Raw genomic sequence first — 26,184 nt, 5'->3', positions numbered from 1 at the left:
CAGCACAGCGAAAGAGCGCAACCACCGCAAAGGTTGCAGCACCACAGCGACTCGCAAAGACACATATCCGCTCATGAGGAGCTCTCTTACCATATTCGCTTGTTTTCACTTTAGACCTGACTTCCAGCGGCCTTTAGAGCACGAAAACAAGGGCTGCTTATATAAGCGATAAAAAGCAATTGATACAGTGATTGGATTGCCACTTCTCTCGCTCTTGACAACTACTTAGAAGATAACTTCTCCTGCTTGTAGGACTTGGAATTGACTCAAACTGCCAGGATTGTAGACTAGACAAGCTAAAATAAATATCGTACAATGCTAAAGTGGATTCAGGGTGGAATCTCGTCGGTAACGGGGATGGCTGAGCCAGAATATGGTGAAGCGTATATCCATACCGCCACCAATAGGGTTAAGGGAAAGCAGCCTTTCCGCGAGACTACAAGGGACGACATGAAGTGGGTGAACCCTGACTCAATGAACGTGGAAACCGCCACTTTCTACTTTTCGAAAGCCGACGAGGGGGTTACTGGGTTTGCACAGATTATCAACTCGAACATTGCTGGTGTCCACTCGACTGGTCAGTTTACGTTCAGATTACACCATGAAACTAAGCCCGAATTAAATACGTGGACTTCTACAAGATTGGAGAATTTCCGTGTTGACGGTGCGAATTATTATGCGAACAATTTGTCGATGGAAATTAACGAGGAAGGCACAGAATGCCACCTAAAATCTTCTGTGAACGAGGAAAGTGTTGTTGATATTGTCTTGAAGAGGTTAACACCAGGTGTCAAGGTGGGCGATGACCCCGTTACGTATTACGGAGAAAACCCAAAAGAGCCTTGGGGCAAGGTTAGACACGTTTTCTGGCCAAGAAACACGGTATCCGGGTCAATTGAGGTCAAAAAGGGTACAGTTACATTTTCCAACGACTACTGTATGTTGGTTATGGCTTTACAGGGTATGAAACCACACCACTGCGCAAAAGCATGGAATTTTTTGAACATGCAATCCGACACGCACTCTGTGGTCGTAATGGAATTCACTACTCCAAGATCTTACGCGCATACTAAAGTCTCGATTGGGATTGTTTGCGACAATACCAGCGTTTTGGCCGTCACTGTAGATAATGATTTCAACCATATCAATCCCATTGTAGACTCTGTCGGCTGGCCCATTCCGCAAAAAGTAGAAATACTACTACGTGGTATCAGCAGCCAGATTTCCGACGAAGATGCTCAGTCAGCCGAAAAGCTCTCCTTCAAAGTCGAGGCCCAGTTGGACACTCCCGTCGAAGTAGTAGATGTCATGGCCGAAGTGCCAGGTTTCGTCAAGAATATCGTCTCTGGAGTTGTAGGAACAAAACCATATATCTACCAATACGCACGTGACATCACCCTTACGCATAGAGATCTTGTTGTCAAGAGTATAGGCTGGTGTGAGCTAAGTTTTGTGTCCGAATCGGAGACCCGCTAGTCATTTAACAGGTAACACATGATTCTAGTAGTAGGCTAATTCAAGTAGAGCGACAACTATTTTTAATGTAGGGCTTACGAGTTTTGCACAACTGAATAATAATAATAGCCCTTATTACACCCAATAGCTAATTAATGAATAGATTTTGCCACTCTTCCGGATCATCTTTTTTACCGGCAGCTGAGACAATAAAGTGCAAACAGAACTCCTTTGGAATAGAACCTGCTACGTCCTTCATAATCCCGTAGGCTATTTTTCCCCGTTTCTTGTATTGATTTGTATTTTTAGTTTTTGCCACCGGCGCAACGGTCATACGAGTCGGAACAACTCTTGTTTCTGGAGTATTAATCCGCTGCGCTCAGAAACGTGCGCAGGCGCAGTGTATCATGAGATCAGGCAAATGCACCACTATTTTTGAGGGGTAAACGAAAACGTTAAGAAAAAAGAAAACAAAAACCCTGCAGGGTTTTTAGCATCTCGAGAATTTGAATAGGATAGGAAGGCGCCTAATGAGCTGTCGCTTGACAAATTTAGTGAGGGATGATGACCAGTAGAGGGCTAATTAATGTGGAGTAAATTGACAAGGAAAATAATTAGATCTACTGATTATAATTGTCAGTATGGATTATGATTAAGGTTAGAAAAAAGAATATAAATACCACTGCTTGTTGTGAATTGTGAGTGAGTCGCTCCGTTCATTTGTAAGACTACATCCGCAGACCTTAATACCATAAGGATTAACCTTGGTGTAGTAGAATTTAACAATGACAGAGGACCCAGTAACCTTTACTGAAGAGTTGACTCCTGCACGGAGTCCTGAGTCGGTCACGACGCCTGAAAAAAAACCCACTGACAATGAGAGTAATGTTGTGATTCCTCAGAAGCCAGCCCTTGCGTACCTCACTGTTTGCATATTATGTTTGTTTGTTGCATTCGGTGGGTTTATTTTCGGTTGGGACACCGGTACCATCGCAGGGTTCATAAATCACACGGACTTCAAAGAGAGATTCGCTGAGGTTGACGGGAACGGCGCGCATAACTTCTCCGACAACAGAGTCGGGTTGATTGTTTCCATCTTCAACATTGGTGCCGCTATCGGTGGTATTATCTTGTCCAAGTTGGGTGACATGTACGGTCGTCGTCTTGGTTTAATGATTGTCACCATCATCTACGTTGCCGGTATTATCGTTCAAATTACCTCTAGCACTAAGTGGTACCAGTACTTTGTTGGTAGAATCATTGCAGGTATGGGTGTTGGTGGTATTGCCGTCTTGTCGCCTATGTTGATCTCCGAAACCTCTCCTAAGCACTTGAGAGGTATCTTGATCTCCAGTTACCAGTTGATGACTACCTTGGGTATCTTCTTGGGACAATGCACCAACTATGGTACCAAGAACAGCTACACCAATGCTATCCAATGGAGACTTCCTCTTGGCCTGGGATTTGCATGGGCGTTCCTAATGATCTTCGGTATGTTGTTCGTTCCAGAATCTCCACGTTACTTGGTCGAGGTTAACAAGATCGAAGAGGCCAAGAGATCTTTGGCTAGATCTAACAAGGTTCCAATTGACGACCCTGGCATCCTAGCCGAGTTGGACGAGATCCGCGCTGGTGTTGAGGTCCAAAGACAGGCCGGTAGTGCCACCTTGGGAGAACTATTCTCCACCAAGACCAAAGTCTTGCAACGTCTTGCCATGGGTGTTATTATTCAATCTTTGCAACAGTTAACCGGTATTAACTATTTCATGTACTATGGTACAACCCTTTTCAAGGCTGTTGGTTTGGAAGACTCTTTCCAAACTTCGATCGTTTTGGGTGCCGTGAACTTCGTCGCTACCTTCGCTGCCTTCTACTTAGTCGACAGATTCGGTAGAAGAAGATGTCTATTGGGTGGTGCCGCCTGGATGGCCATTTTCATGATTCCTTACGCTAGTATTGGTACCAAGGCATTATATCCAAACGGACCAGACATGCCTTCCTCAAAGCCTGCAGGTAATGCGATGATTGTTGTCACATGTTTGTACCTCTGTGGTTTCGCCACCACCTGGGCACCACTTGCATACGTTATTGTTGCTGAGACCTTCCCATTGAGAGTGAAGGCTAAGGGTATGGCTATCTCCACCGCAGCTAACTGGACTTGGAGTTTCTTGATCAGTTACTTCACCCCACACATCACCAGAGCTATCCACTTCAGATATGGTTTCGTATTTGCCGCGTGCTTAGTCTTCAGTTTCTTCTACGTCTTCTTCTTCGTGCCAGAGACTAAGGGTATCACCTTGGAGGAAGTCGAAGAGATGTGGCAAGAAGGTATCCCACCATGGACCTCCAGCTCTTGGGTTTCCGCATCCAAGAGAGACGAAAACTATGCCGAGGAAGCCATTGACCGTGCTAAGAAGCCTTGGTACAAGAACTTCTGAACCTTTCTAAAATTAATTCCTAATTTTGAACATAGTAACAATATTGATGCTAATGTCCACTAGAAAGAGACCACGACCTTATCAAAACAACCCAAAAAAAATACGAAATTATAGCTTGCTGTTTTCACATTTGACCATTGTGGTTATATGATAAATCTGAATACGACATTTTAACTACACAAGGCTGAAAACTAATATTTAAAAACCTTAAGCCATCTATGTATTAATAATCTCTCATAATCTCTATAATTACGTGTTACGGCGGTTACGTCTAATTCTATGAACTTAAGTCCATATTGCTAAACTCTTAATTCGTCATTTGCCCTTCTTGTATGTTATCTACTCTTGGCGTTTTTTTTCCTGGGGTTGTTTCTCTGTAGTACCAATTTGTGTACCACCAGTTTAATTACTACTTGAAAATAAAAAGTGTGACGCCTAAGCTGTTACAATTTGAGTTATGCTGTGACACTTTCTAAGATCGTATTTTTTCTCATTATGGACGCTAGGCTCTAAACCCGCTAAAGCCTTACATTTCATAACAAACACAAAACTGCGTGCTGCAATCTCTGGGAAAAGTTTTTTAGGCAACGGATTAACTACGACGTAATTAATGCGGGCGGGATCGGATTCTGTTTTATGATTTCGACATCATCTGAAGAATAGCAGTGCCTATTGGGATATAATAACACAACAATTGCGTGTTGCAACCGCTGTTCAGCACTTTTGTTGTTGCTGGTAACACAAGGATCTGGCTGGAATATGTTGTGCTTGTTGCATGTTCGGGGATTTTAACACTATATGCAACCAAAATCCAACATATTCGCAGGGAACGCTAAGGCGCTCCTAGGCGCTCTACGTGGCACTACGTGGCGCTAGGTCCATGTTAAAATTCATCTAGATTAGCTGGTGGATCTCATCCGGGGAGATTCGCCAGGTGATGGCTTAGTGCCTTTAACCGGGGTCTCGGAAATACGTTTGTTTTTTTTTCCGGCATTGTTTTTCCGTTTTGATGACGGTTGCTTTTCGCTGTTCTGCGGACGATCACTGGAAACAAATTTTTCCACTGCTGTTTCGGAAATTCACGAGGTGTAACAGAGATTCCCCAGGCGAATTTGCACAATACTATTTTTAGTCAGAAAAATGTGGGGCACCAGCGCATTCCTAATTAGTTAGCTGTTCCTCGTTTTGAAAGTATATAAATCTGCCAGATTCTTGACAGAAAGTCCTTGCCCCGCTTTAATTCATAGTCATTTCTCCGCACTTTAAAGATTTAATTTCTAATATTTATATATCCAAGATACCGAAATGACGACTTCTGCTTCGAAAACGGCATTGGATGGACATTCAGTTCACACTGTGAAATCTGGCACTGGCACTACTGCTGGTAACGAGGTTGAGCGTGAGAACAATGGGTTCGTCGATGTTCCAAAAAAGCCATTCTCGGCTTACATTAGTGTTTGCATTCTATGTTTGTTCATTGCATTCGGTGGTTTTGTTTTTGGCTGGGATACCGGTACGATATCTGGTTTCATCAACCACACAGATTACAAAGACAGATTTGCTGAGCTACGCCCAGACGGTACTCACAGCTTCTCTGACAACAGAGTCGGTTTAATTGTTTCTATTTTCAACATTGGTGCTGCTATTGGTGGTATTATCTTGTCTAAGCTTGGTGACATGTACGGTCGTCGTATTGGTTTGATGATTGTCACCTTGGTTTATGTCGTTGGTATTGTCATTCAAATTACTTCCAGCACTAAGTGGTACCAGTACTTCGTTGGTAGAATTATCTCTGGTATGGGTGTTGGTGGTATCGCTGTCTTGTCACCAATGTTGATTTCCGAGACTTCCCCCAAGCACTTAAGAGGTATTTTGGTTTCTTCTTACCAATTGATGATTACTTTGGGTATCTTCGTCGGTTACTGTGCTAACTACGGTACCAAGAACAGCTACACCGACTCTTCCCAATGGAGAATTCCTCTAGGTCTATGTTTTGCATGGGCTTTCTTCATGATCTTAGGTATGATTTTCGTTCCAGAATCCCCACGTTACTTGGTTGAAGTTGACAAGATTGAAGAGGCCAAGAGATCTTTGGCTAGATCCAACAAGGTTCCAATGGATGACCCAGGTGTTCAAGCTGAATTAGACAACATCAGAGCTGGTGTCGAATTGGAAAGAAGAGCTGGTAGCGCCACCTGGGGTGAACTATTCTCTACCAAGACCAAGGTCTTGCAACGTGTTATTATGGGTATGGCTATTCAATCCTTGCAACAACTTACTGGTAACAACTACTTCTTCTACTACGGTACTACCATTTTCAACGCTGTCGGTTTGGATGATCCTTTCCAAACTTCTATCGTTTTGGGTGCTGTGAACTTCGTCTCTACCTTTGCTGCTTTCTACATTGTCGGTAAGTTCGGCAGAAGAACCTGTCTACTTGCTGGTGCCGCTTTCATGTGCGTGTTTATGTTTGTCTACGCAATTATCGGTACTGTTGCATTATACCCAGATGGTGAGGACATGCCATCATCTAAGTCCGCTGGTAATGGTATGATTGTCTTCACCTGTTTCTTCATCTTTGCTTTCGCTACTACTTGGGCTCCAGGTGCATACGTTATTGTTTCTGAGACCTTCCCATTGAGAGTCAAGGCCAAGGGTATGGCTATCTCTACTGCTGCTAACTGGATGTGGGGTTTCTTGATCAGTTACTTCACTCCATTGATCACTAAGGCCATCCACTTCAGATACGGTTTTGTATTTGCTGGATGTCTATTATTCTCATACTTCTACGTCTTCTTCTTCGTCCCAGAAACCAAGGGTCTAACTTTGGAAGAAGTCGAGGAGATGTGGCAAGAAGATGTTCAACCATGGAACTCTGACAGCTGGGTCCCACAAGCTGTTAGAAAGGCTGACTACGAAGCAGGTGTCCTAGCTAATGCTCAAAGACCATGGTACAAAAAGCTCTTTTGATTTTATGATTAGTCCATGATTTGAAGTGAAAACTCAATTTTGAGGTTGTAACGCTACGAATTCATTCATGCTTAACTTTTTTATTTTCCAATGTTTTAAATACTTTAGTTTTTAATGATTTTTAATTAGATGAATGTTTCTTAATGAACGTAATTACTAGTAATTACATCTATCTGAAATCTACATGATTTTTCGGCCCTCAGATCCCATTCGTGTGACTCCAACAACTTCAGTTCATTTAAGATGATGACGCTGATGGCGGCAACTATCACGTACAGAATGATAGTTGAATTTTTTTCAGTCATTTCTTTTTTTGTTCATCGGTTGTTTTTCTAAAATAACATTGAAGATATGTACTTCAACAGTCAACAAGTTCGACTTGATCTTATTTTTCATCGCCGATTCTTGTTAGTGAATGCTAAGAAGTGTTCGAGGAGTATCACTATTACCAAGAATCTTTTACGCCAGGAAAAACTTGCATATTGCCCAAGTAACGAAGATACCAGTTCACTATATTGAAGCATTTAATAAACACTATTCAACTATGTCAACTCAAAACTGCTGCTCCAAATTGGCGTCTTTGTCATTAAATTCTGACATCCCAAAGATGGAAGGATCCCATCCTGAGTCAAATGTTGTTGATTTTGCGAGAAACTATATTGCTAATGAGTTATCTAAGATAGCGAACGTGGCATCGCCTTTAATCTACGAAGCACTAGAGTGGACTAATACTTTAGAAAGAGGTGATTTGTTGATTCCAGTTCCAAGATTAAGAATTAAGGGTGCTAATCCTAAGGATTTAGCTTTGGATTGGGCTTCTAAGTTCCCCTGTGGAGAATATTTGGACCGCGTTGATGCTAATGGTCCATTTATTCAGTTTTTCTTGAAGCCTCAATTCTTGTTTAATGTTGTGATTCCAGATATTCTAGAGAGAAAGGATAACTATGGTGCTAATAAACTTGTTGAGAACAAGAAGGTCATTATTGAGTTTTCTTCACCAAACATCGCTAAGCCATTCCATGCTGGGCACTTGAGATCCACAATTATTGGTGGATTCTTGTCCAACTTGTATGAAAAAATGGGTTGGGAGGTTGTCAGAATGAACTACCTAGGTGACTGGGGTAAGCAATTTGGTTTGCTGGCTGTTGGTTTTGAGAGATACGGCGATGAAGAGGCATTGGAGAAAGATCCAATTGCGCACCTTTTTGACGTTTATGTCCGTGTCAACAAAGACATTGAAACTGAAGGCGACTCTTTGTCAGAAGAAGAATCTACTAACGGAAAGGCCCGTGCGTACTTCAAGGCAATGGAGGACGGTGATGAGAATGCGTTGAAGATTTGGGAAAAGTTCCGTAACTTGTCTATTAAAAGGTACGTTGAGACATACGCCCGGTTGAATATTAAGTACGATGTTTACTCAGGTGAGTCTCAAGTTAAAAAAGAATCTATGGACAAGGCTTTGAAGATGTTCGAAGAAAAGAACTTGACTCACGAGGACAGAGGTGCAACTTTGATCGACTTGACGAAGTTTAACAAGAAGTTGGGTAAGACTATCGTTAAGAAGTCTGATGGTACAACTCTATATCTAACTAGAGATGTTGGAGCTGCCATGGACCGTTATGAAAAGTATAAGTTTGACAAGATGATATACGTTATTGCTTGTCAACAAGATTTACACACAGCTCAATTTTTTGAAATTTTGAAACAAATGGGCTTCGAATGGGCGAAGAACCTTGAACATGTCAACTTCGGTATGGTCCAAGGTATGTCTACTAGAAAGGGTACTGTTGTTTTCCTCGATAACATCCTAGAAGAGACCAAAGAAAAGATGCATGAAGTTATGAAAAAGAACGAAGTAAAGTATGCCCAAGTTGAAAACCCAGACGAGGTCGCAGATTTAATCGGTATGTCTGCTGTCATGATCCAGGACATGCAAGCCAAGCGTATCAACAACTACGAATTCAAATGGGAAAGAATGCTTTCTTTCGAGGGTGACACTGGTCCATACTTGCAATACGCTCACTCCAGATTGAGATCAGTCGAGAGAAATGCCTCCGAAATCGTTCCTGAACAATGGCCAACTGCTGATTTCTCACTACTTACCGAACAAGCAGCTGTTATACTTATCCGTATTTTGGCGCAATATCCAGATGTTTTGAGAAACGCAATTAAGACCCATGAACCAGCTACCGTTGTAACATACTTATTTAAGTTGACTCATCAAGTTTCATCTTGTTATGATGTCCTATGGGTGGCTGGTCAAACTCCAGAAATTGCTACCGCTCGTCTAGCTCTATATGCTTCCGCCAGACAAGTTTTGAATAATGGTATGCGTCTATTAGGTCTAACTCCCGTTGAGAGAATGTAGTAAAGCCTGCATTAATCGTAAATAGTAGCAAAGTTGTATATCAAATGCATATAGATTTATAGTAACCGTTTCGGTATTATATGTTGTGAATATAATAGTTTTCTTCGACGTTGATATTTCTCCTGGCACCTTTGCCAAGGAAAAAATGATTCTCGCATGCATAATTTTTCCGGGGAATATTACATAATATGCATAGAATATTCGGTACGAAATGTTTTTGCGGACAAAAATGCAATCTATTAAAACAATGGCAGATTAAGTTTCTAGAGCCTCGAGCATATTTCGTTTACGATGCCCCATCCAACTTCATACCCAGATATTTCTGAAGGGGACTGAGGCTCATCAAGTCCGAATTATCATTTTTTAATTTATTTCATAGTAAGAAGAATAAATTAGTTATCATATTTACTCCACTTACATACTAGTTGCAAGTATACGAGATAATAAATTAATTTTCCTTACTCCTAACACCTAAGGTCTGTTTATAATCTCCATTTCTAACAGACTTAACCGCCGTCTAGATCAGATTAATCACCAATCATAAGTAGGGTAGCTAAAACAGCTATCCAATTTTACACGTTATTAAAGCTAAGTTACTTTTGGCCTCTTAAGTACTATAAGAAATATTTAACTATGGCTGCAGTTAACGGAGCTCGAGTTGTTCCACCTCCAGGAACTGTTTTCCCATCAACGCCAGTGACACAGATTGTGCCACGGCCTGAGGCAGAGGATACAGTGAATCCTCCAAACGATGTTAAGAGCCATGAAGTTTCCCAAAATCGTTCAAGTTACGTACAAGATGTTGATAATAATGGCTCCAACTATAAAGGAACATATGACAATGGAAATGCTGGCAATATGGAACCTGGTTATAACAATGCAAATTACGGTGCCGATGGTGCCCTAGCAAATAACCAAGAAAAATACGCTCAAGAACCAGACATTCCTACAAAGCCACCATCTGCCTACATTACAGTATGTTTATTATGTCTATGTGTTGCGTTTGGTGGGTTCGTTTTTGGCTGGGATACCGGTACGATATCTGGTTTCATCAACCACACAGATTACAAAGACAGATTTGCAGAACTTCGTCCAGATGGTAGTCATACGTTTTCTGATGGAAGAGTCGGTTTAATTGTTTCTATTTTCAACATTGGTGCTGCTATTGGTGGTATTATTTTATCTAAGCTTGGTGACATGTACGGTCGTCGTATTGGTTTGATGATTGTCACCTTGGTTTATGTCGTTGGTATTATCATTCAGATTACGTCTAGCACTAAGTGGTATCAATATTTCATAGGTAGAATTGTCTCCGGTATGGGTGTTGGTGGTATCGCTGTCTTGTCACCAATGTTGATTTCCGAGACTTCCCCCAAGCACTTAAGAGGTATTTTAGTGTCTTGCTACCAATTGATGATTACGTTGGGTATCTTCTTGGGCTACTGTGCTAACTATGGTACCAAAAATCACTATTCAAACCAAAGACAGTGGAGGATTCCATTAGGGCTATGTTTCGTATGGGCTTTCTTTATGATATCTGGTATGACTTTCGTCCCAGAGTCTCCACGTTACTTGGTTGAGGTTGATAGAGTTGATGATGCGAGGATTTCTTTAGCAAAGTCCAATAAAGTGCCAATTGATGACCCAGCTATAAATATTGAGTTGCAAAAGATCCAGGCTGGTGTTGAATTGGAAAGAAGAGCAGGTAATGCGACATGGGGGGAACTATTCTCTACCAAGACCAAGGTTTTGCAACGTGTTATTATGGGTATGGCTATTCAATCCTTGCAACAACTTACTGGTAACAACTACTTCTTCTACTACGGTACTACCATTTTCGATGCTGTTGGTTTGGATGATCCGTTTCAAACTTCGATTATTTTGGGTCTTGTGAATTTTATTTCCACATTCGCTGCTTTCTACATTGTTGGAAAGTTTGGTAGAAGAACCTGTTTGCTATGGGGAGCTGCCAGTATGGCGGTTTGCATGCTCATCTATGCCAGCATAGGTACTAGAGCTTTGTATCCAAATGGAAATAATATGCCATCATCTAAGTCCGCTGGTAATGGTATGATCGTCTTCACTTGTTTTTTTATTTTCTGCTTTGCTACTACATGGGCACCACTTGCATACGTTATTGTTGCTGAGACCTTCCCATTGAGAGTGAAGGCCAAGGGTATGGCGATAGCCACTGCAGCTAACTGGATCTGGGGTTTCTTGATCAGTTTCTTTACACCATTCATCACAAGTGCTATTCAATTCAGATACGGTTTCGTGTTTGCAGCGTGCTTGATCTTTGCGTTCTTTTACATCTTTTTCTTCGTGCCAGAAACCAAAGGTTTAACTTTGGAAGAGGTTGAAGAGATGTGGCAAGAAGATGTTCTTCCATGGAATTCCCACAAATGGGAACCAAAATCCACCAGAGGTGCAAACTACGATACCAATGCTCTATCGCACGACAGTAGACCATGGTACAGAAGATTTATTTAAGCTTGTGTTCCCAATAGCTCTCATACATATACTAGTATTTTCGTATCAATTAATTTGACGTTATAATTCGAATTACGACCTATGGGGGATTTTTGTCCCCGAAGGGATACTCTATGAACATAAGGTGTCTGTTACTCAGTATAGTCCCACATTGTTGGCCAATAAATGATGCAATTCCGTATTTACTACTTTGAGAATATCTGTCACTTCTCATGTACAAGATCTTTATTAACCTATCACGTGACAGAATCTGATTCCATGTGCGACAGTTATAAGACTATAACACCACCAACAGATCAGCTATTCAATTGAATTCAATGCAATTAGATAGCAGATGTGATGAAATGTTCAAATTGTACTCCAATAGCTAAAGTGTCAATAAAGTGATATCTTATTCTGGAACATACGCTATACCCGGCATGGATAATCCAGACCCAATTGCATTATCTCTAAACAACAATACTATATTTTATAATAATATTTAAAACTAGAATAAAATTTTATATATTATGCTCAAGTAATATTCATATTTATTACTGCCTACTTATCACTATATCCCTGTATACATTTATATACAATCGCCGGGAGCCATAATACTACCCGTTTCGAGAGAATAATTGTTTTTGCTTAACAAGCAAGTACCAGCTTTGGCAATAGGCACCAATTAAGTACACTCCTGAAGCACTATTATGTCACGGTCAGAAATCAGTACGTGACAAAGGCACGCATCCGAAACTCAATAAAGGAGACGTGCTTAAAATGCATCAGTAATATGTAACGCTCAGAGGAGGCTAAAATTGTTTATCAGAAGTTTTTTATCAGTAGAATAACCAAAATCTATTAATGGGTCCGAGCAACCTATAGTGGTAGTCTTAGAACCCGTAATATCGATTAACATGTCCATCTCATTAATTGCATTAATGAACTAGGCGTCGTAGAGCTATATATAAGGTGCACTCAATCATATGAGCGGTATTTGGTCGATAGTTCGGCAAAAACGGAACAGTCTGTATAACCTGAAGCAGGAGGTCTACCTTCGGAACCTTCTCAAGCTGGCGACAATCTGTCGTTGCTGCTAGCAACACGTGACTAACGTCAGTTGTTAACAAATATAGTTATTGAAGCTTCACAGCTAATGAGTAGTCATTTAATTATTGATTAGAAACAGAGAATATTATAATTTTTAGCACAATATTTCACTAATGTTACTCCTCGCTAAGATTCCCTTTTAGTGGGTCTTTCAGATTTGAAGTCGTCTACATGAGCTTAAAGAGCACTCTTTATATATTTTTTTGCACATTGACATCGCTAATTTCAGGGGATGCTATCATGTTTCATCGTAAAGTCATGATTGCTTAATTTGGTGAACGGTGGAGTATCTAATGTGGCTATACTATGCCATTTAACTAATCATTCCGCCTTAAGGCCTATGTGTCACGTGCCTACTACGCTACACTACGCGACACTACGTGATGTTTCTTATCGATGGATGCATACAAGGACAAAATATACCAGATGCGGTTAAATATGAAACTGTTTCAAGCCGTGACTATGCAAAGCCTGGATTCCAATTCGACTGATTTGTCATATGTGTCATAAATGATATGTATAATCGGGTTTGTATTAGATAGCGCGAATCTAGGTTTGGTGAATATCTAATACCAAATTAGTGACGTGATAGCCGTGACATGATAGCCGAAACTAGTAGCCCACCCATTTACCATTATCAACGATCAGCGGATTTAGCTCAGTTGGGAGAGCGTCAGACTGAAGATCTGAAGGTCCTGTGTTCGATCCACAGAATTCGCATTAATTTTTTTTCTTTTCATTATATACCTTACCACAGCTATAGACCGAGCTCCTACTGAATACTAACTAAAGCAGGTTTTGTTAGAGACTCCAATCCGATGTTTACTTCTTGAGAGTTGTATTCAAGTGACTTTTTCAATGGACTACAGTTCAAGCTATCCACAGACCCCCCATAGAGTTTTTGACTTGCCCAAGAACTTAGATCTTCTGCCCCAATGTATAGTCTAAACTCCAATTTCCTTAAAACCCAACGCTCCATCATAGATATATCCTTCGCAGACAAACCAGTCATCTGCGACCATGTTTTCATAGCAAATGTCTGATCATGTGTAAACTTATGTGCTAGAATCAAACAACAAAGAAATAGCCTTTTAGACGATTGCGTAAATTCCGGCACCGCTTCTCCTCTAGTAACGATAACCACTTGCAATATAAAATAATAGTAGGTTGCAAGTAGTGTCACATTTCTTGAGCATTTGGAGCGCCTAAGAATTTCAACCAAATATAGCCGAAGACTGTTTTCATCTTCCCTCATGCCAACGCTCCACGATGCCACCGACATAGCAATTTGCTTAATTAGCAAAGAGCGAGCGAGTGTCTTGCACTGATACTCAAACCTCGTTGGCATAAGGAACGTTGTGCAAGTACAATTTCTCTATTTAATTACACACAATTAGGATGCTAAATTTCCTCTAATTTTATATCAAGTGGATTTAGGTTTGCCCCGACATTGATGACACTACAACAGCTGATTTGTTATTTACAGAGCCCAGTTTCAATATCGTCTTAGTGTTAGTCATCCTTCCCTATACATACAAATGCGGCTCTAAATGAAGAGTCTTCGGGTTTCTGGAGTGGTGTACGGATGCCGGTTTATTCCGTGTGAGTAACATTTCAATTACGTAACCTACTACGGGTTTAGTTAGTTTTTTCCTTGAATGCTATAGAAGCTGGAAGACGGAAGCTTACACAGAACATCGGCTTGGTAGGCGCCACCTTCCGCACCAGATGGAATTGGAATGCGTCACGTGGTAGTTCTTTTTCTGTAGCTTCCATAACGTCCAATACTTGTCTGTACACCCGGTTGTGCTGCTCCTCAATTGATGGCTCGGGTCTTTCTTCTGGGCTGTACTTTAGAAAACAGTGGCAGTGGATCCAGGGCAGCTCGAAATCCGGGTAACGCTCTTCGAGAGTGGACTTTGAGTAGCCGTGGCGGGAATACAAGCCCACGAACTCGTTCAGGAAAGTGATAGCGCTGTCCGGGAGATTCATTACGTAGTGGTGAACAAACCTTGGTAGGGTAATGTTTTTGGGTGGGGTACGGACTGTAGTACCATCAGCGGCTAATTTGTATTTCTTGCCACCAGGGATTATCACTTTACCGTTTGTTTGCTCCAGCCAGGACTCTAGTAACATAGGACTTTGGGCTATGAATTCTCTTCCATCTAGGTTTGACGGGTTAACGAAGGAACCTACTTTGTTGGTTTTTATGTTGTTAATCATGGATTCGTAAGAATGAGGGTTTAAGTCGTTTGCCAATACGAATACTTGTTTCTTGGCAGCTGGGAGCGCAAAAGGACCAACGCCAGCGAAGACATCACAGACTAATTGGTGGGGTTTGAATAGCGTTACAAGTCTATTGTGCTCTGTGTGAAGTCTGGAGTTCCAGTAGACGTTTCTAAAATCGAAGTTAAAGGTACAGTTAGATTCGTGTATTGTAACATTGAAATCTTCCTCGCCAGCTAGGAGCTTCATTTGAAAGGTCCTGAATTTGTTGGCAATAGAGTCGACTTTGTCGACGACGGTTTTAATTTGGCTGTTTTTGTCGAGAATTACTTGGCCAATTATTTCTCCAAGAGGCTTAAATTCTGCTCTTAGGTTTAGATGCGCTATGTGCCCCGTAACCGTGAATCCAGATGGAACTTCATGAAGTAGATGTTCTGGGAGGATGGCGTTGAAAATCTCTTCTGCCTTGTAGAAATCGTAGTCTATGGTGTAGTTGAAGTTTTCAATGGAGGCCTTGGTTTCCTGCAAGAAGTCTTGGGCCTCTTGCGAGAGTTCAGTTTTAACATCTTCCACTTTATGGACACTGTCCTTTAGGAGAATACCTTTTCTAATGTGATTGTCATTGGCGAGGGTCTTTTTCTTTAAAGGAGGCTCCTGAGCAGCAGTGATAGCTGTTGTAGACTCTAAAGGTACGACATGACAGATGCGTGGGATCCTGAGGATGTCCTCTTTGAATCGGCTAGTGAAGACAGAGATATTTCTAGGATCAGGAAAGCTTACTACCACTAACGGGATTTTCTTGAGAAACAGCTGCTTATCGAGATGTGTTAAACAGCGATTAACTGGTGGTAGATAACGGGCTGGAAGAGACATAATGCTGGCAAGGATATGATATAGTGCTCTGTGATCACCGCGTCAGTTAGTCTTCCTCATCACTGTACGCCCGGTGGAAAATTTTTGAAAATGAACTTAGAAAAAAAGGCATCTCTGAATAATTCAGACCGAGGTCGTAAACACACTGCTTGGCAAGTAAAAAGCATATATAAAAGAAGACTGATGAGTGAAACTATCAGGGTAATTAGACGACAGGGGTTTGAATTTCGTCACAACAGGTACTTTGCTGACGACGATGGTGACGACCAAGCTTCGAATTCTGACGTTGATATGGAGGGCGAAGCCGGTTCTTCTTCAATAGTTACTCCAGGTGAGCTGGTCACTGATGACCCTGCATGGATGAGAGGACATGGAACATATTTCTTAGAGAACAAGACCTATTCTTCATTAGCAGGAACCGTGTCGCGCGTGAATAAACTTTTATCTGTTCTTCCTTGGCGCGGGAGATATGCTCCAGAGACAGGTGACCATATTGTAGGCCGTATAGTGGAAGTTGGTAACAAAAGGTGGAAGGTTGATATTGGAGGAAAGCATTATGCTGCACTAATGTTGGGGTCCGTTAATTTACCAGGTGGTGTGCTGAGAAGAAAGTCGGAAAGTGATGAATTACAGATGAGAAGTTTCTTAAAAGAGGGCGATCTATTAAACGCTGAGGTTCAATCTTTATTCCAGGACGGTAGTGCTTCTTTGCATACCAGATCACTTAAATATGGAAAGCTAAGGAACGGTATGTTTCTGTGTGTACCTAGCTCGCTGATCGTGAGAAGTAAGAACCACACACATCATCTTCCAGGTAACGTCACCGTAATATTGGGTGTGAATGGTTATATTTGGCTTAGAAAGACCTCGGAGATGGACGTTGCCGAAAATTCATATACGGCTGTGATTGGAAAAAACGCAGCTGCAATTACTGGAGCAAGAGGCGACTACAAGCCTGGTGTTGGAAGTGTTTCCATCACAAGACTAGAGGAAGAATCTTCATGGGAAATTTACTCAGATAAGAATGATCATATTTCAAACAATATTAGGACCACAATTGCAAGATATAGTAATGTCATCAAGGCCCTCACGCACTGTGAGATTGGCATAACAGAAACGAGGATAGTTGCAGCTTACGAAGCCAGTATGGCATACAGTGATATAGGTTCTCTGATAGAATACGAGACCATGGATGCTATTGGCCAAGATGTCATCAATGGTGAGAAGATGCGTGGCAACATGTAGATTTAAGCATTGCACGTGACTATTTTCGTCCGTTCTATTTAGCATCGGAGTTGAAAAACACAGCATATTTACAGGAATTTTAAATAACTAACTACATTTATATTTAATTACTTCATTATTTCTTCGATTTCTCAACCTCATCCACTTGGCGAAATTCTTCAATTCTAGCTTTCACACTAGATCTCAAATATTTCTCCACAAAGCCAATCTCATTTTTCTTCTTGGCATCACCCTTACGTTTAGCTACAATGCACCATGTTGTACCAAAATGAGTTCTATCCTCCGTTACAATTTCCAACTCCGAATCTTCTATAATTTCCCCAATATCAAGATTCCATCTACAGCCCCAAGTTTTTAACCGCTTCTCTGCTCTATCGTCAATGACTTTATTAACAATGTCCCAGGTTCCTCTTCCATGTTCTAATAAGATAATTCTGCCATCAGGTTTCAATAGCTTGGCAAAGTTGTTTAAGGCCTTTACAGGATCGTGATATGAACAGAGCCCAAATGCCTCTATGATAGTATCGTATTTGACAACCTTATCTTCCGAAGTTTTGTCAGGCGCTGCAGATGCCAATTGCACCAGATCTTCAGCCCTACCAACTACAAATGCTGCATTTTTAAAGTTGGGGAACTTAGCTCTGAACTTCTTGTTGGCTAGTTCAACCATTTTCTCGGAGGCATCCAAAAACGTCACAGATTTGATTTTAGTCATATCCATGAACTTAATATTTCTACCGGTACCACAAGCGACCTCAAGAACATCACCATGGCAATGTCGTGCCAGCCATTTACGCCTCCGGCCCATCATAATTAATTTTTCCTCAAAGTTCACACCGGAGTCATATTCTTCAGCCTTTTTCTCAAAAAACTCCATAGTATCCCGTGGAGGTAAGATGCAGCTATTAGAAGTATTACAACTATGGTCATCCAACACTATGCCATCGAAGGTTTCAAGTTCTGGCGACTCTTCCTTAAGCTTACGGTATTCTTTTAGCTTCGCCAGATCCCTAGTACGCGCTGTACCTTTCATTTCCTTGATCCTCAATGATTCATATTCATTTAAAGTACCTTCACTCTGCTTCTTAAGCAGCTCCTCAAGTTCTAATTCCTTCTCACGCAGTTTCTGAATGTGTTTGTAGCCAAAGAATAGGAATACCATATATGCTGCAATCATGTACTTTGTGAGGCCCTTTTTGAACTTCTCTGACCGGGCAATTGCTCCCCAACGAACAATACGGTGCGGAGATTTCATTTGCTCCTGTAGAAGTTCTTCTTCTATCTCTTCTTTGGTTTTTTGTTTACGGATAGGTGTACCGTTAGACCAAGAAGCATAATTCCGATTATAGCCGACTAAAACAGACGGCGACACTCTTGGAATCCCTCTCAAGACTAAAGATCGACCTTGTACTGATATGACGGACCTAAACATCGGTATAGAGGAGGTATGTCTTTGTATATACCGTGTATATCGAAATATGTGGGTGAAATTTGTGAAATTTTCAGAGATGAGCATGCCTATCGAATAAACCTTAAATCGGTATTAACAAATCAAACTCTAATGAACTACTATTTTAAATGCACCAGGTTGTAATTACATGATAAAACTCGTACTCTGATCTTAGTATTCTATTAAAATATACTTTTAGAACTATTCTCGGGTATTTACTATTTACTTTGAGTGTCTTTGACAACATCCTTTCCATTTGCGAACGTTGCAGCTACAATTAGTGGGAATACGGTAGTTACATCAGCAAAAACCTTTACAGCCTTTGCTTCAGATTTAATCTTACCCCAGGAGACTGCTTCATCAGTACTGGCTCCAGCATCGGAACCGTCAAACTCTTGACCTGTGTTAATATATACCGCGAAGTCTGCTCCGTTTCTCATCAAACAAGCGTTGGCAATATGGTGCTTAATCACACCACCGCCTAGGATGATCATACCGGCAGAAGTAGCCTCCATAGCCATGGTATTAATACGACGAATGTCTGCAACTATATCCAGCCTCAACTGGCTTGGATGGGATTTGAAGGTGTGGAAAAACAACATATCTCCAATACTACCGTCAGTTATGGCTGGGCAAAAAACAGGGATCTTATTTTTGTGAGCCCAATACAACACACTGCTTTCGTCATTGATCTCCTTACCCAGTCTGTCACAGAGGCTGGATGGAGTCCAAATAGGGCTCTCCTTGGAGGCATTTGCGTGCAGAGCCTCGTTTCCGTGTATGCGGACGTGCTCCTCCTGCTCCTCTAACATCTTATCCAAAACAGGAATAACCCATTCTTCAAACTTACAGTAGTTGTCGTTAGGCACTAACAGGTTACCAATACGGTTTAGACCCTTTTCACGAAGAGAAGCACCCTTCAAGCTAAATTCACCAAGATAAGTGTCGGCTAAGCACTTAATAAGGTCTTCTTCTACCCCACCAGCGGTCATGACCAATGCACTGACCATCTTGTGCTGAACCAAGAACCTTATTGTCTCACGAATACCAGATGAGATGATATTTGACGTAACTCCCATGAATATCGTCGTTTTCTGGAACCCATCGACATCGAACTCGCCTTTACGCTCAACATCCTCCAACTCATCAATATGTTTGCCCCTCCAAGAGCGCATCTCGTCAATAATCTCGCAAGCTTGTCCTATAGATGAGGCTTGGAACCCCATGGTTTTCATAGCCTTGACCAGGTCAGAAGCTTTCATGTCCGTCGCCTCCGGGGCTGTATAATCAATACCTTTAACAGCAACATTATCCGATAATGCTACAGACTGCTTTAAGACTGCTTCGTTAAGCTCGCTCGGTAAGTAATTGTTCATCTCCATTAAACGTACTGTTATTTTTAACAGATGAGCATAAGCAAGAAGTTACATACACGGACATGTGTGGAAAATTTTCAAGAATAATATTAACCACAAGATTTAAAGGGAACCAAGAATTACAGAGTTGAAATGTGCATTTAACCCGTTAGTGGTACAAGATGGACCAATACGATGATGCTAACCCCGAAATTGTTGGATTAGGTGCCTCAAACTGCGTTGTCGCTCTATACCCGAACGATCCTGTACTATATAGGATATGTATAAGATCCACTAGCCTGCAACGTAATAACCAGTTTCTTTTGGAAGATTATCATTTCATCAATGAGACCATACGCCCATTGCTAGATGAGTTTCTACTCGAAATGGAACTTACGGCCTTAGAGCCAACGCTATTTCAAAAGTGCCTGGAACCTTATGTAAAAAATTGGGACACTGACACTCTATGGACTATGAAAATTCCTTCACTAATACCTACTAATAGTACCAAAATAATAATCGACCATTATAGTTCAGTGCATATTGCCGTCGATGGCATCGTCAGTTGGGAATTGAAGCCCAAGTGGCTCTACCAATCCTCTGAGTACTGTAGAAATTGCACACTCTGTCGCATAAGAGGTAACTCATGTAAACATTGTTATGCCAAGTTACTGGAGCCTGGGAACCAGAAGAAAATGGTGGAATCTATATTTGAAGGAATACCAGTAATGAGGAGTTTCATTGAAGCAGCTGCAGAGTATTTCGTACGGCCAGACAATATATTACAAGTGCTGTACAAAGTACAACGTGACATTGACTCAGCCCTGCAGCCAATTGAGTCAGCAAGCGATGTCACACCTCAGCATTGCCTTTCCATGACGCTCAAAGATGTTTCATGTTTCTTATTTTGGCATCCGGGCAGGGAAATCATCCCAAAAGTAATAGACGTCGACAAGAAGCAACCCTATCGGTGGACGAACTGGGCAGCGATTGAATCGCGAATTGAGGAGTTCAGCGAGAAAGTAATCCACTAATCTAGCGTGAGCTCTGCATCTACATAAATAGTTGAATTTGCATGCTGGTCTCTTATCCATGCCCGTACTGTGCCATTGTGTACTTCGCCAATGCAGATGTCAACCAGCGAACCCCTATATAATACCTGTGAGTTTTTATACCGAATACCTTTCACTGGCTTCCCCAATGCCAGCTCAGCGGTTCTCAACAGGACGTGGACGGTGAGAGGCCCTTGTACCAGGATATCGCGGTAGCCTTCCACTTTCATGCTGTATTCCTTATCCCAGTGAATTCTGTGTAGGTTAGACGTCAGCCCACTATAAGCAAAAATAGTCATATCATCGAAAATAAACGGAATCACAATCGCCGCCTCCAGCTCCTTTGCACAGCTTTTGCGCCCAGCCAATGGTGGCTTATTCGTATAGATGAGCGTCCGCTCCTCCACAACCGCAACGTTTCCACTCATATCTTTAATCTCCCTACCAATCTTAATAAAATAGTCTCCCCGTAACTCCCGAACCTTCTTAATCGTCTCATGACATTCATACATAGCGTTAACCTTTAAGCCTTCGCGCATCTCCATACCGCCTTGTGTCCACAAACGCCGTTTAAACATGATATCTTGCCCCAAAACCGCTGCAGGGCTTAAATACCGGTAGTAACCGTCTTTACACAAGCCCTCCCACTTGGGATTGAAGAATAGAAGATGATCTCCTCCTCCTAACCGCTCTTGCAGCCCGATGCTCCGTCGTATTTGGCATCCGACGAGCTCATTGAACTTTTCCACACTAAGAGCACTAGTAATATCTCTGACGTTCATAAACTTCACCACCATCGCTTTTATCGTCAAAACGTCGAATATACAACTTTATTTTGGATAACCCTTTTATCTTTACTTATGTGGTTTAACTACCCATATTGTTACCAAACTAACTCATCAAGGTTGATTTATAGTAAAACTAAAAAAAGCTCTCTCTGTAGACTTCACAAGGAGCAAGGGTCAACTAATTTCCTATCTCAGAGAATATAAGGCTTGGTTATATCCTCCAGTGTAGGACTTTCTATTTGCATAACTATTGAAGTGGCTAGGTCGTGCGTGAACGCATAGATGCAACAAGATCATCCCGTTAGCGAAACAGAAAGATTGGTTAGATGGCAAGAAGACAACCTAGTTAGGAACTGCTCGGGCTGTTCCAGAAGGTTCACTTTTATACTGAGACGACACCACTGTAGGTGCTGCGGCAGCATCTTTTGTTCTTCATGTGCAGGCCATTTTGCTTATTACGATAAGGATAGAGTTAAAATCCTACAGCGGTCGGAAAGATCCATGGAAATAGCTCCTTATAGGACATGCAACACGTGTTTCAAGACTCTAGAGAATAGAGGCCTGTTGGTATCTCGAGGAAGGCTAGTATCTAATACTCGGCTCATGAAGCGATCTCCGCAAGAGCCAGGATTTTGTGATTCAGCATCGTTCACCTCATACTTTAAGAATACTATGGATATGGATGCTATTGTTAGCTGTGATGCTGCTGTTAATGCAGATGATGCGTGTCATAGTGAATCGCAAAACGCACCATGGTCAAATAATAAAACAAGCAATGTTCCAGAAGAGTACAATATGTGTCCTATCTGCAGTGTGGACCTCAGTAGTCTAAGCGAAGAAGGCTCAGCGACACATATCCAGGACTGTGTACAGCAGGCTTCTTGTATACAACAGCACCAGAAGAACTACGTTCCTGATAATAATGCGGTCAAGAATAGGATATTGGTTTACCTGATTGCGGACGATTCTCGTAACAGCGACGGAGAATTTCCCGAGTGCCCAATATGTTTTGAAGATATGGAATTGGGCCAAAAGATTGGCAGGTTAGAATGCTTATGTATGTTTCACCACCACTGTATAAAGAGCTGGTTAAAGAAAAAGTTACAGCGGTCGGCTGCGGGAGGTTCTTCTATACAGTCCACGAAGAACTTTTGCCCTTTCCACGATGCTATCTTCTAAAATGATCTGACAATATAGTTGTTACACTAACCCGAGAACTACGCTTCTCATATGTGCAGTAATTAATATAACAATATACTATGTAGGATATTAAATCAGTTGCCTAATTTTCTATTTCGCTGAGCAAATCGCTATCCAGATCTTCTGGGACGTCGCTGTACTCGCCGTCACTGGAGTCACTACTGGAAGAGCTTGACTCGTTTTCTTTTGCGGTCCCATTGGCCTCTGCTAGTTTGCGCGCCTGCCGTCTCTCCAATTTCCGCTGTTTCTTTGCCTCCTTTGCGGCCTTCTTCCGTGCGATATTCTCCTCTTGCTCCTTCTTGCGCTGCTCCTTCAGCTTCAGCTTCTCTAAATGCTTCTTCTCCAGAGCCTTTATCTCGTGATCTGTCTTATGGATGAACTCATGATGCAAAACCTTTCCATTAAAAATACCTTCCTCTATCTTGACCAACTTTAGTGTGAGCCGGGGACCTACTTCGGTAAGCTTGATGGCACGCTTACGTGGACGTAGATCTGCATGCTCTGCGGAGCCCGTTTCATTAGTGGCATCTTCCATTTCAACATCACTATCTAATCTATCATCATCAGCTACTGGAGCTGGCTTGGAAGCTTCATTCGGTTGCCTAAACTTGATCTGGGTATCTTTCTTGTCTATAACACTCACGATAGCATCGTCATCGACTTCAGAGTCCGATGTGTAGGCCCCAATGTCGTGATCAAAGATCAAAGATGCAATGTCTTCCTTCTTGCTCAAATTCGGCACAGTTTTATGCAAGTTCTTCTTAGACCTGTATAGTTTCTTCAAATTTTTAGAGATCTCCACTTCTCTGACGTCGATAACGTAGTGTCTTAATGATATTTCATTCAGTTCACGGTCCTTATTTATCATGAACACACGTCTGATTGACGACAGCTCGGTCCTGGCTGGATTTATTGGAGGGAAAATATTCTGGAACATAGAAACAACCACTTTTTCCACATTAGCCTTATTTTCATCTTCATTCTTAATATCGAACCCATTTAACACCAAAAGAGGTGGATGTAAAACGTCTTCCTTAGCCAAAGATTTTGGCCTCCTCAAAAATCTTTTAATATCCTTACCCAATGAATAATCCAGAACCCTAAAAGTAATAGCAGGACCCTGAGGCGTCCTAGCAACCTTTAAAGAGACATTTCCTGTTTTTTCGGATTGTGTAAAAATGAAAAGGTGTGATACTCCTAGTGGTCCACACATAACAACGAAATCCTTCAGCTTATTGGACTTCCTTTCTTTTAGTTTAACAGCAGTATGTGGCTGCATTATATTACGAAAATCCTTAACCAATTGATTTAGGGAATGGTTACCCATAGAAGTCTCACCAACACGAATTACCAATGATTTTGGAATACTTTTAAGCTCATCTTCGGATGGGGTGACATGAGTTCTTGACTTTTGTCTTCTCTTTGCCATTCTGGATATAGATAATAATAAAGCGATCTAAGGTAAAATCAGTGGCTCAAATAAGCTAAATGATAACCTTTTTGACCTTCTATGTAGCTTTAAGTTGGACTGAGTATAGTTAAAACTCATCTCCCAAAAATTTTTCAAAACGCGTATCGTTTCTTTTTCCTGACATGAAATTTCATCAAAAATTCATGAAGGCGATGAGCTACTGATATTGACATTTTACAACGTTCAAGGAGGTTTTTTGTTTATTTGAGTGTTTCTAGGTTTTTGATAAACATCATTTGTCATGTCAAAGGTTCAAAAGGCTCGTCCTGTCGCAAAGAAGTCAGAATTATCGACTTTAGCTGAGCAAATTAAACAAAGAGCGTTAGAGAAGCAAAAAGAACTGAAGGAAGAAGATAAGAAGGAAGTAACTAATGTTAAAGAAGAAGTTGTAGATAATGCTGTTGAAGATGAAAGGGATGATGAGACTTTCTCGAGTTTTGAAGAACTAAATCTGGTGCCTGAGTTAATTACTGCGTGTAAGAACTTGAACTTCACCAAGCCGACCCCTATCCAATGCAAAGCCATTCCACCAGCTCTAAAAGGAAGCGATATTATTGGGTTGGCTCAGACCGGTTCTGGTAAAACCGCTGCCTTTGCTATCCCTATTTTGAACAGGTTGTGGCATGACCAGCAGGCGTACTATGCATGTATCTTAGCCCCCACTAGAGAATTGGCCCAACAAATTAAAGAGACGTTTGATTCCCTAGGGTCTCTAATGGGTGTAAGGACGACCTGTATCGTTGGAGGGATGAATATGATGGACCAGGCGCGGGATTTAATGAGAAAGCCACATATCATTATAGCTACTCCGGGAAGATTAATGGACCACTTGGAGAATACTAAAGGCTTTTCACTGCGGAAACTGAGATTTTTGGTGATGGACGAGGCGGATAGGTTACTTGATATGGAGTTTGGGCCTGTGCTTGACCGTATCTTGAAGAACATCCCAACGCAGGGCAGGACCACTTACTTATTTTCTGCTACTATGACCTCGAAGATCGATAAGCTACAAAGAGCATCTCTCACCAATCCGGTAAAGTGTTCTGTATCTAATAAGTACCAAACTGTTGATACATTGGTGCAGACCTTAATGGTTGTACCAGGTGGTTTGAAGAACACCTTTTTGGTGTATCTACTGAACGAATATATTGGTAAAAGTACAATTGTTTTCACAAGGACCAAGGCCAATGCTGAACGTATATCGGGATTGTGCAACTTGCTAGACTTCAGTGCCACGGCTCTGCATGGTGATCTTAACCAGAACCAGAGAAACGGTGCGTTGGATTTGTTCAAGGCCGGCCGGAGATCAATCTTGGTTGCTACGGATGTTGCAGCAAGAGGTTTGGATATTCCATCTGTTGATCTTGTTATCAACTACGATATCCCTGTGGATTCCAAGTCCTACATCCATCGTGTTGGTAGAACTGCAAGAGCAGGAAGATCAGGGAAGTCTATCTCGTTAGTGTCACAATACGACTTGGAACTCATTTTGAGAATAGAAGAAGTTCTAGGAAGAAAACTGCCAAAGGAAAATGTTGACAAGGCTTTGATCTTATCTTTCAGAGATTCGGTTGACAAGGCCAATGGTGAAGTGGTGATGGAACTCAATAGAAGAAATAAAGAGAAACAAGCAAGAGGGAAGGGCAGAAGAGGTAGAATGGCAGCGAAAGAGAACATGGACAAAGGAGAACAGTGATAAAGAATAACGTATTAT

At 41.5% G+C, this 26,184-nt stretch overlaps 15 protein-coding genes and 1 non-coding gene across 16 annotated transcripts; 10 read left to right on the top strand and 6 right to left on the bottom strand.

Moving 5' to 3' along the window:
* Positions 1-315: 315 nt before the first annotated feature.
* On the top strand, positions 316-1,476 carry SVF1 (Svf1p; the record flags this gene model as incomplete). Its single annotated transcript, XM_018130757.1, has 1 exon — positions 316-1,476. The coding sequence occupies one exon, from the start codon at positions 316-318 to the stop codon at positions 1,474-1,476; it is 1,161 nt and encodes a 386-aa protein (XP_017986246.1).
* Positions 1,477-2,240: 764 nt separating this feature from the next.
* Positions 2,241-3,893, top strand: AW171_hschr21067 (sugar porter family MFS transporter; the record flags this gene model as incomplete). The annotated part of the gene is made up of 1 exon (XM_018130756.1): positions 2,241-3,893. One exon carries the CDS (start codon positions 2,241-2,243, stop codon positions 3,891-3,893), a length of 1,653 nt encoding a protein of 550 aa, XP_017986245.1.
* A 1,305-nt stretch (positions 3,894-5,198) lies between these two features.
* Positions 5,199-6,863, top strand: AW171_hschr21066 (sugar porter family MFS transporter; the record flags this gene model as incomplete). The annotated part of the gene is made up of 1 exon (XM_018130755.1): positions 5,199-6,863. One exon carries the CDS (start codon positions 5,199-5,201, stop codon positions 6,861-6,863), a length of 1,665 nt encoding a protein of 554 aa, XP_017986244.1.
* Positions 6,864-7,278: 415 nt separating this feature from the next.
* AW171_hschr21065 (arginine--tRNA ligase) lies at positions 7,279-9,231 on the top strand (the record flags this gene model as incomplete). The annotated part of the gene is made up of 1 exon (XM_018130754.1): positions 7,279-9,231. One exon carries the CDS (start codon positions 7,279-7,281, stop codon positions 9,229-9,231), a length of 1,953 nt encoding a protein of 650 aa, XP_017986243.1.
* Positions 9,232-9,864: 633 nt separating this feature from the next.
* Positions 9,865-11,721, top strand: AW171_hschr21064 (sugar porter family MFS transporter; the record flags this gene model as incomplete). The annotated part of the gene is made up of 1 exon (XM_018130753.1): positions 9,865-11,721. The coding sequence occupies one exon, from the start codon at positions 9,865-9,867 to the stop codon at positions 11,719-11,721; it is 1,857 nt and encodes a 618-aa protein (XP_017986242.1).
* Positions 11,722-13,457: 1,736 nt separating this feature from the next.
* AW171_hschr21063 lies at positions 13,458-13,530 on the top strand. Its single transcript has one exon. It is a non-coding gene; the product is annotated as a tRNA-Phe (tRNA).
* Positions 13,531-13,582: 52 nt separating this feature from the next.
* On the bottom strand, positions 13,583-14,158 carry PCL5 (Pcl5p; the record flags this gene model as incomplete). Its single annotated transcript, XM_018130752.1, has 1 exon — positions 13,583-14,158. The coding sequence occupies one exon, from the start codon at positions 14,156-14,158 to the stop codon at positions 13,583-13,585; it is 576 nt and encodes a 191-aa protein (XP_017986241.1).
* A 290-nt stretch (positions 14,159-14,448) lies between these two features.
* TRM5 (tRNA (guanine) methyltransferase) lies at positions 14,449-15,909 on the bottom strand (the record flags this gene model as incomplete). Its single annotated transcript, XM_018130751.1, has 1 exon — positions 14,449-15,909. The coding sequence occupies one exon, from the start codon at positions 15,907-15,909 to the stop codon at positions 14,449-14,451; it is 1,461 nt and encodes a 486-aa protein (XP_017986240.1).
* A 183-nt stretch (positions 15,910-16,092) lies between these two features.
* On the top strand, positions 16,093-17,154 carry RRP4 (exosome non-catalytic core subunit RRP4; the record flags this gene model as incomplete). Its single annotated transcript, XM_018130750.1, has 1 exon — positions 16,093-17,154. One exon carries the CDS (start codon positions 16,093-16,095, stop codon positions 17,152-17,154), a length of 1,062 nt encoding a protein of 353 aa, XP_017986239.1.
* Positions 17,155-17,269: 115 nt separating this feature from the next.
* On the bottom strand, positions 17,270-18,670 carry OMS1 (putative RNA methyltransferase; the record flags this gene model as incomplete). The annotated part of the gene is made up of 1 exon (XM_018130749.1): positions 17,270-18,670. One exon carries the CDS (start codon positions 18,668-18,670, stop codon positions 17,270-17,272), a length of 1,401 nt encoding a protein of 466 aa, XP_017986238.1.
* A 152-nt stretch (positions 18,671-18,822) lies between these two features.
* On the bottom strand, positions 18,823-19,986 carry DYS1 (deoxyhypusine synthase; the record flags this gene model as incomplete). Its single annotated transcript, XM_018130748.1, has 1 exon — positions 18,823-19,986. The coding sequence occupies one exon, from the start codon at positions 19,984-19,986 to the stop codon at positions 18,823-18,825; it is 1,164 nt and encodes a 387-aa protein (XP_017986237.1).
* Positions 19,987-20,141: 155 nt separating this feature from the next.
* On the top strand, positions 20,142-20,993 carry IPK1 (inositol pentakisphosphate 2-kinase; the record flags this gene model as incomplete). The annotated part of the gene is made up of 1 exon (XM_018130747.1): positions 20,142-20,993. The coding sequence occupies one exon, from the start codon at positions 20,142-20,144 to the stop codon at positions 20,991-20,993; it is 852 nt and encodes a 283-aa protein (XP_017986236.1).
* HTD2 (hydroxyacyl-thioester dehydratase HTD2) lies at positions 20,990-21,808 on the bottom strand (the record flags this gene model as incomplete). Its single annotated transcript, XM_018130746.1, has 1 exon — positions 20,990-21,808. One exon carries the CDS (start codon positions 21,806-21,808, stop codon positions 20,990-20,992), a length of 819 nt encoding a protein of 272 aa, XP_017986235.1.
* Positions 21,809-22,081: 273 nt separating this feature from the next.
* PIB1 (phosphatidylinositol-3-phosphate-binding ubiquitin-protein ligase) lies at positions 22,082-22,978 on the top strand (the record flags this gene model as incomplete). The annotated part of the gene is made up of 1 exon (XM_018130745.1): positions 22,082-22,978. The coding sequence occupies one exon, from the start codon at positions 22,082-22,084 to the stop codon at positions 22,976-22,978; it is 897 nt and encodes a 298-aa protein (XP_017986234.1).
* A 103-nt stretch (positions 22,979-23,081) lies between these two features.
* SSF1 (rRNA-binding ribosome biosynthesis protein) lies at positions 23,082-24,428 on the bottom strand (the record flags this gene model as incomplete). Its single annotated transcript, XM_018130744.1, has 1 exon — positions 23,082-24,428. The coding sequence occupies one exon, from the start codon at positions 24,426-24,428 to the stop codon at positions 23,082-23,084; it is 1,347 nt and encodes a 448-aa protein (XP_017986233.1).
* Positions 24,429-24,711: 283 nt separating this feature from the next.
* Positions 24,712-26,166, top strand: RRP3 (RNA-dependent ATPase RRP3; the record flags this gene model as incomplete). Its single annotated transcript, XM_018130743.1, has 1 exon — positions 24,712-26,166. The coding sequence occupies one exon, from the start codon at positions 24,712-24,714 to the stop codon at positions 26,164-26,166; it is 1,455 nt and encodes a 484-aa protein (XP_017986232.1).
* Positions 26,167-26,184: the final 18 nt, after the last annotated feature.

Source organism: Eremothecium sinecaudum, chromosome II (assembly GCF_001548555.1).
Source record: "Eremothecium sinecaudum strain ATCC 58844 chromosome II, complete sequence".
Taxonomy (NCBI): Eukaryota; Fungi; Ascomycota; class Saccharomycetes; order Saccharomycetales; family Saccharomycetaceae; genus Eremothecium; species Eremothecium sinecaudum.
This window is presented reverse-complemented; position numbering and strand designations above follow the sequence as displayed.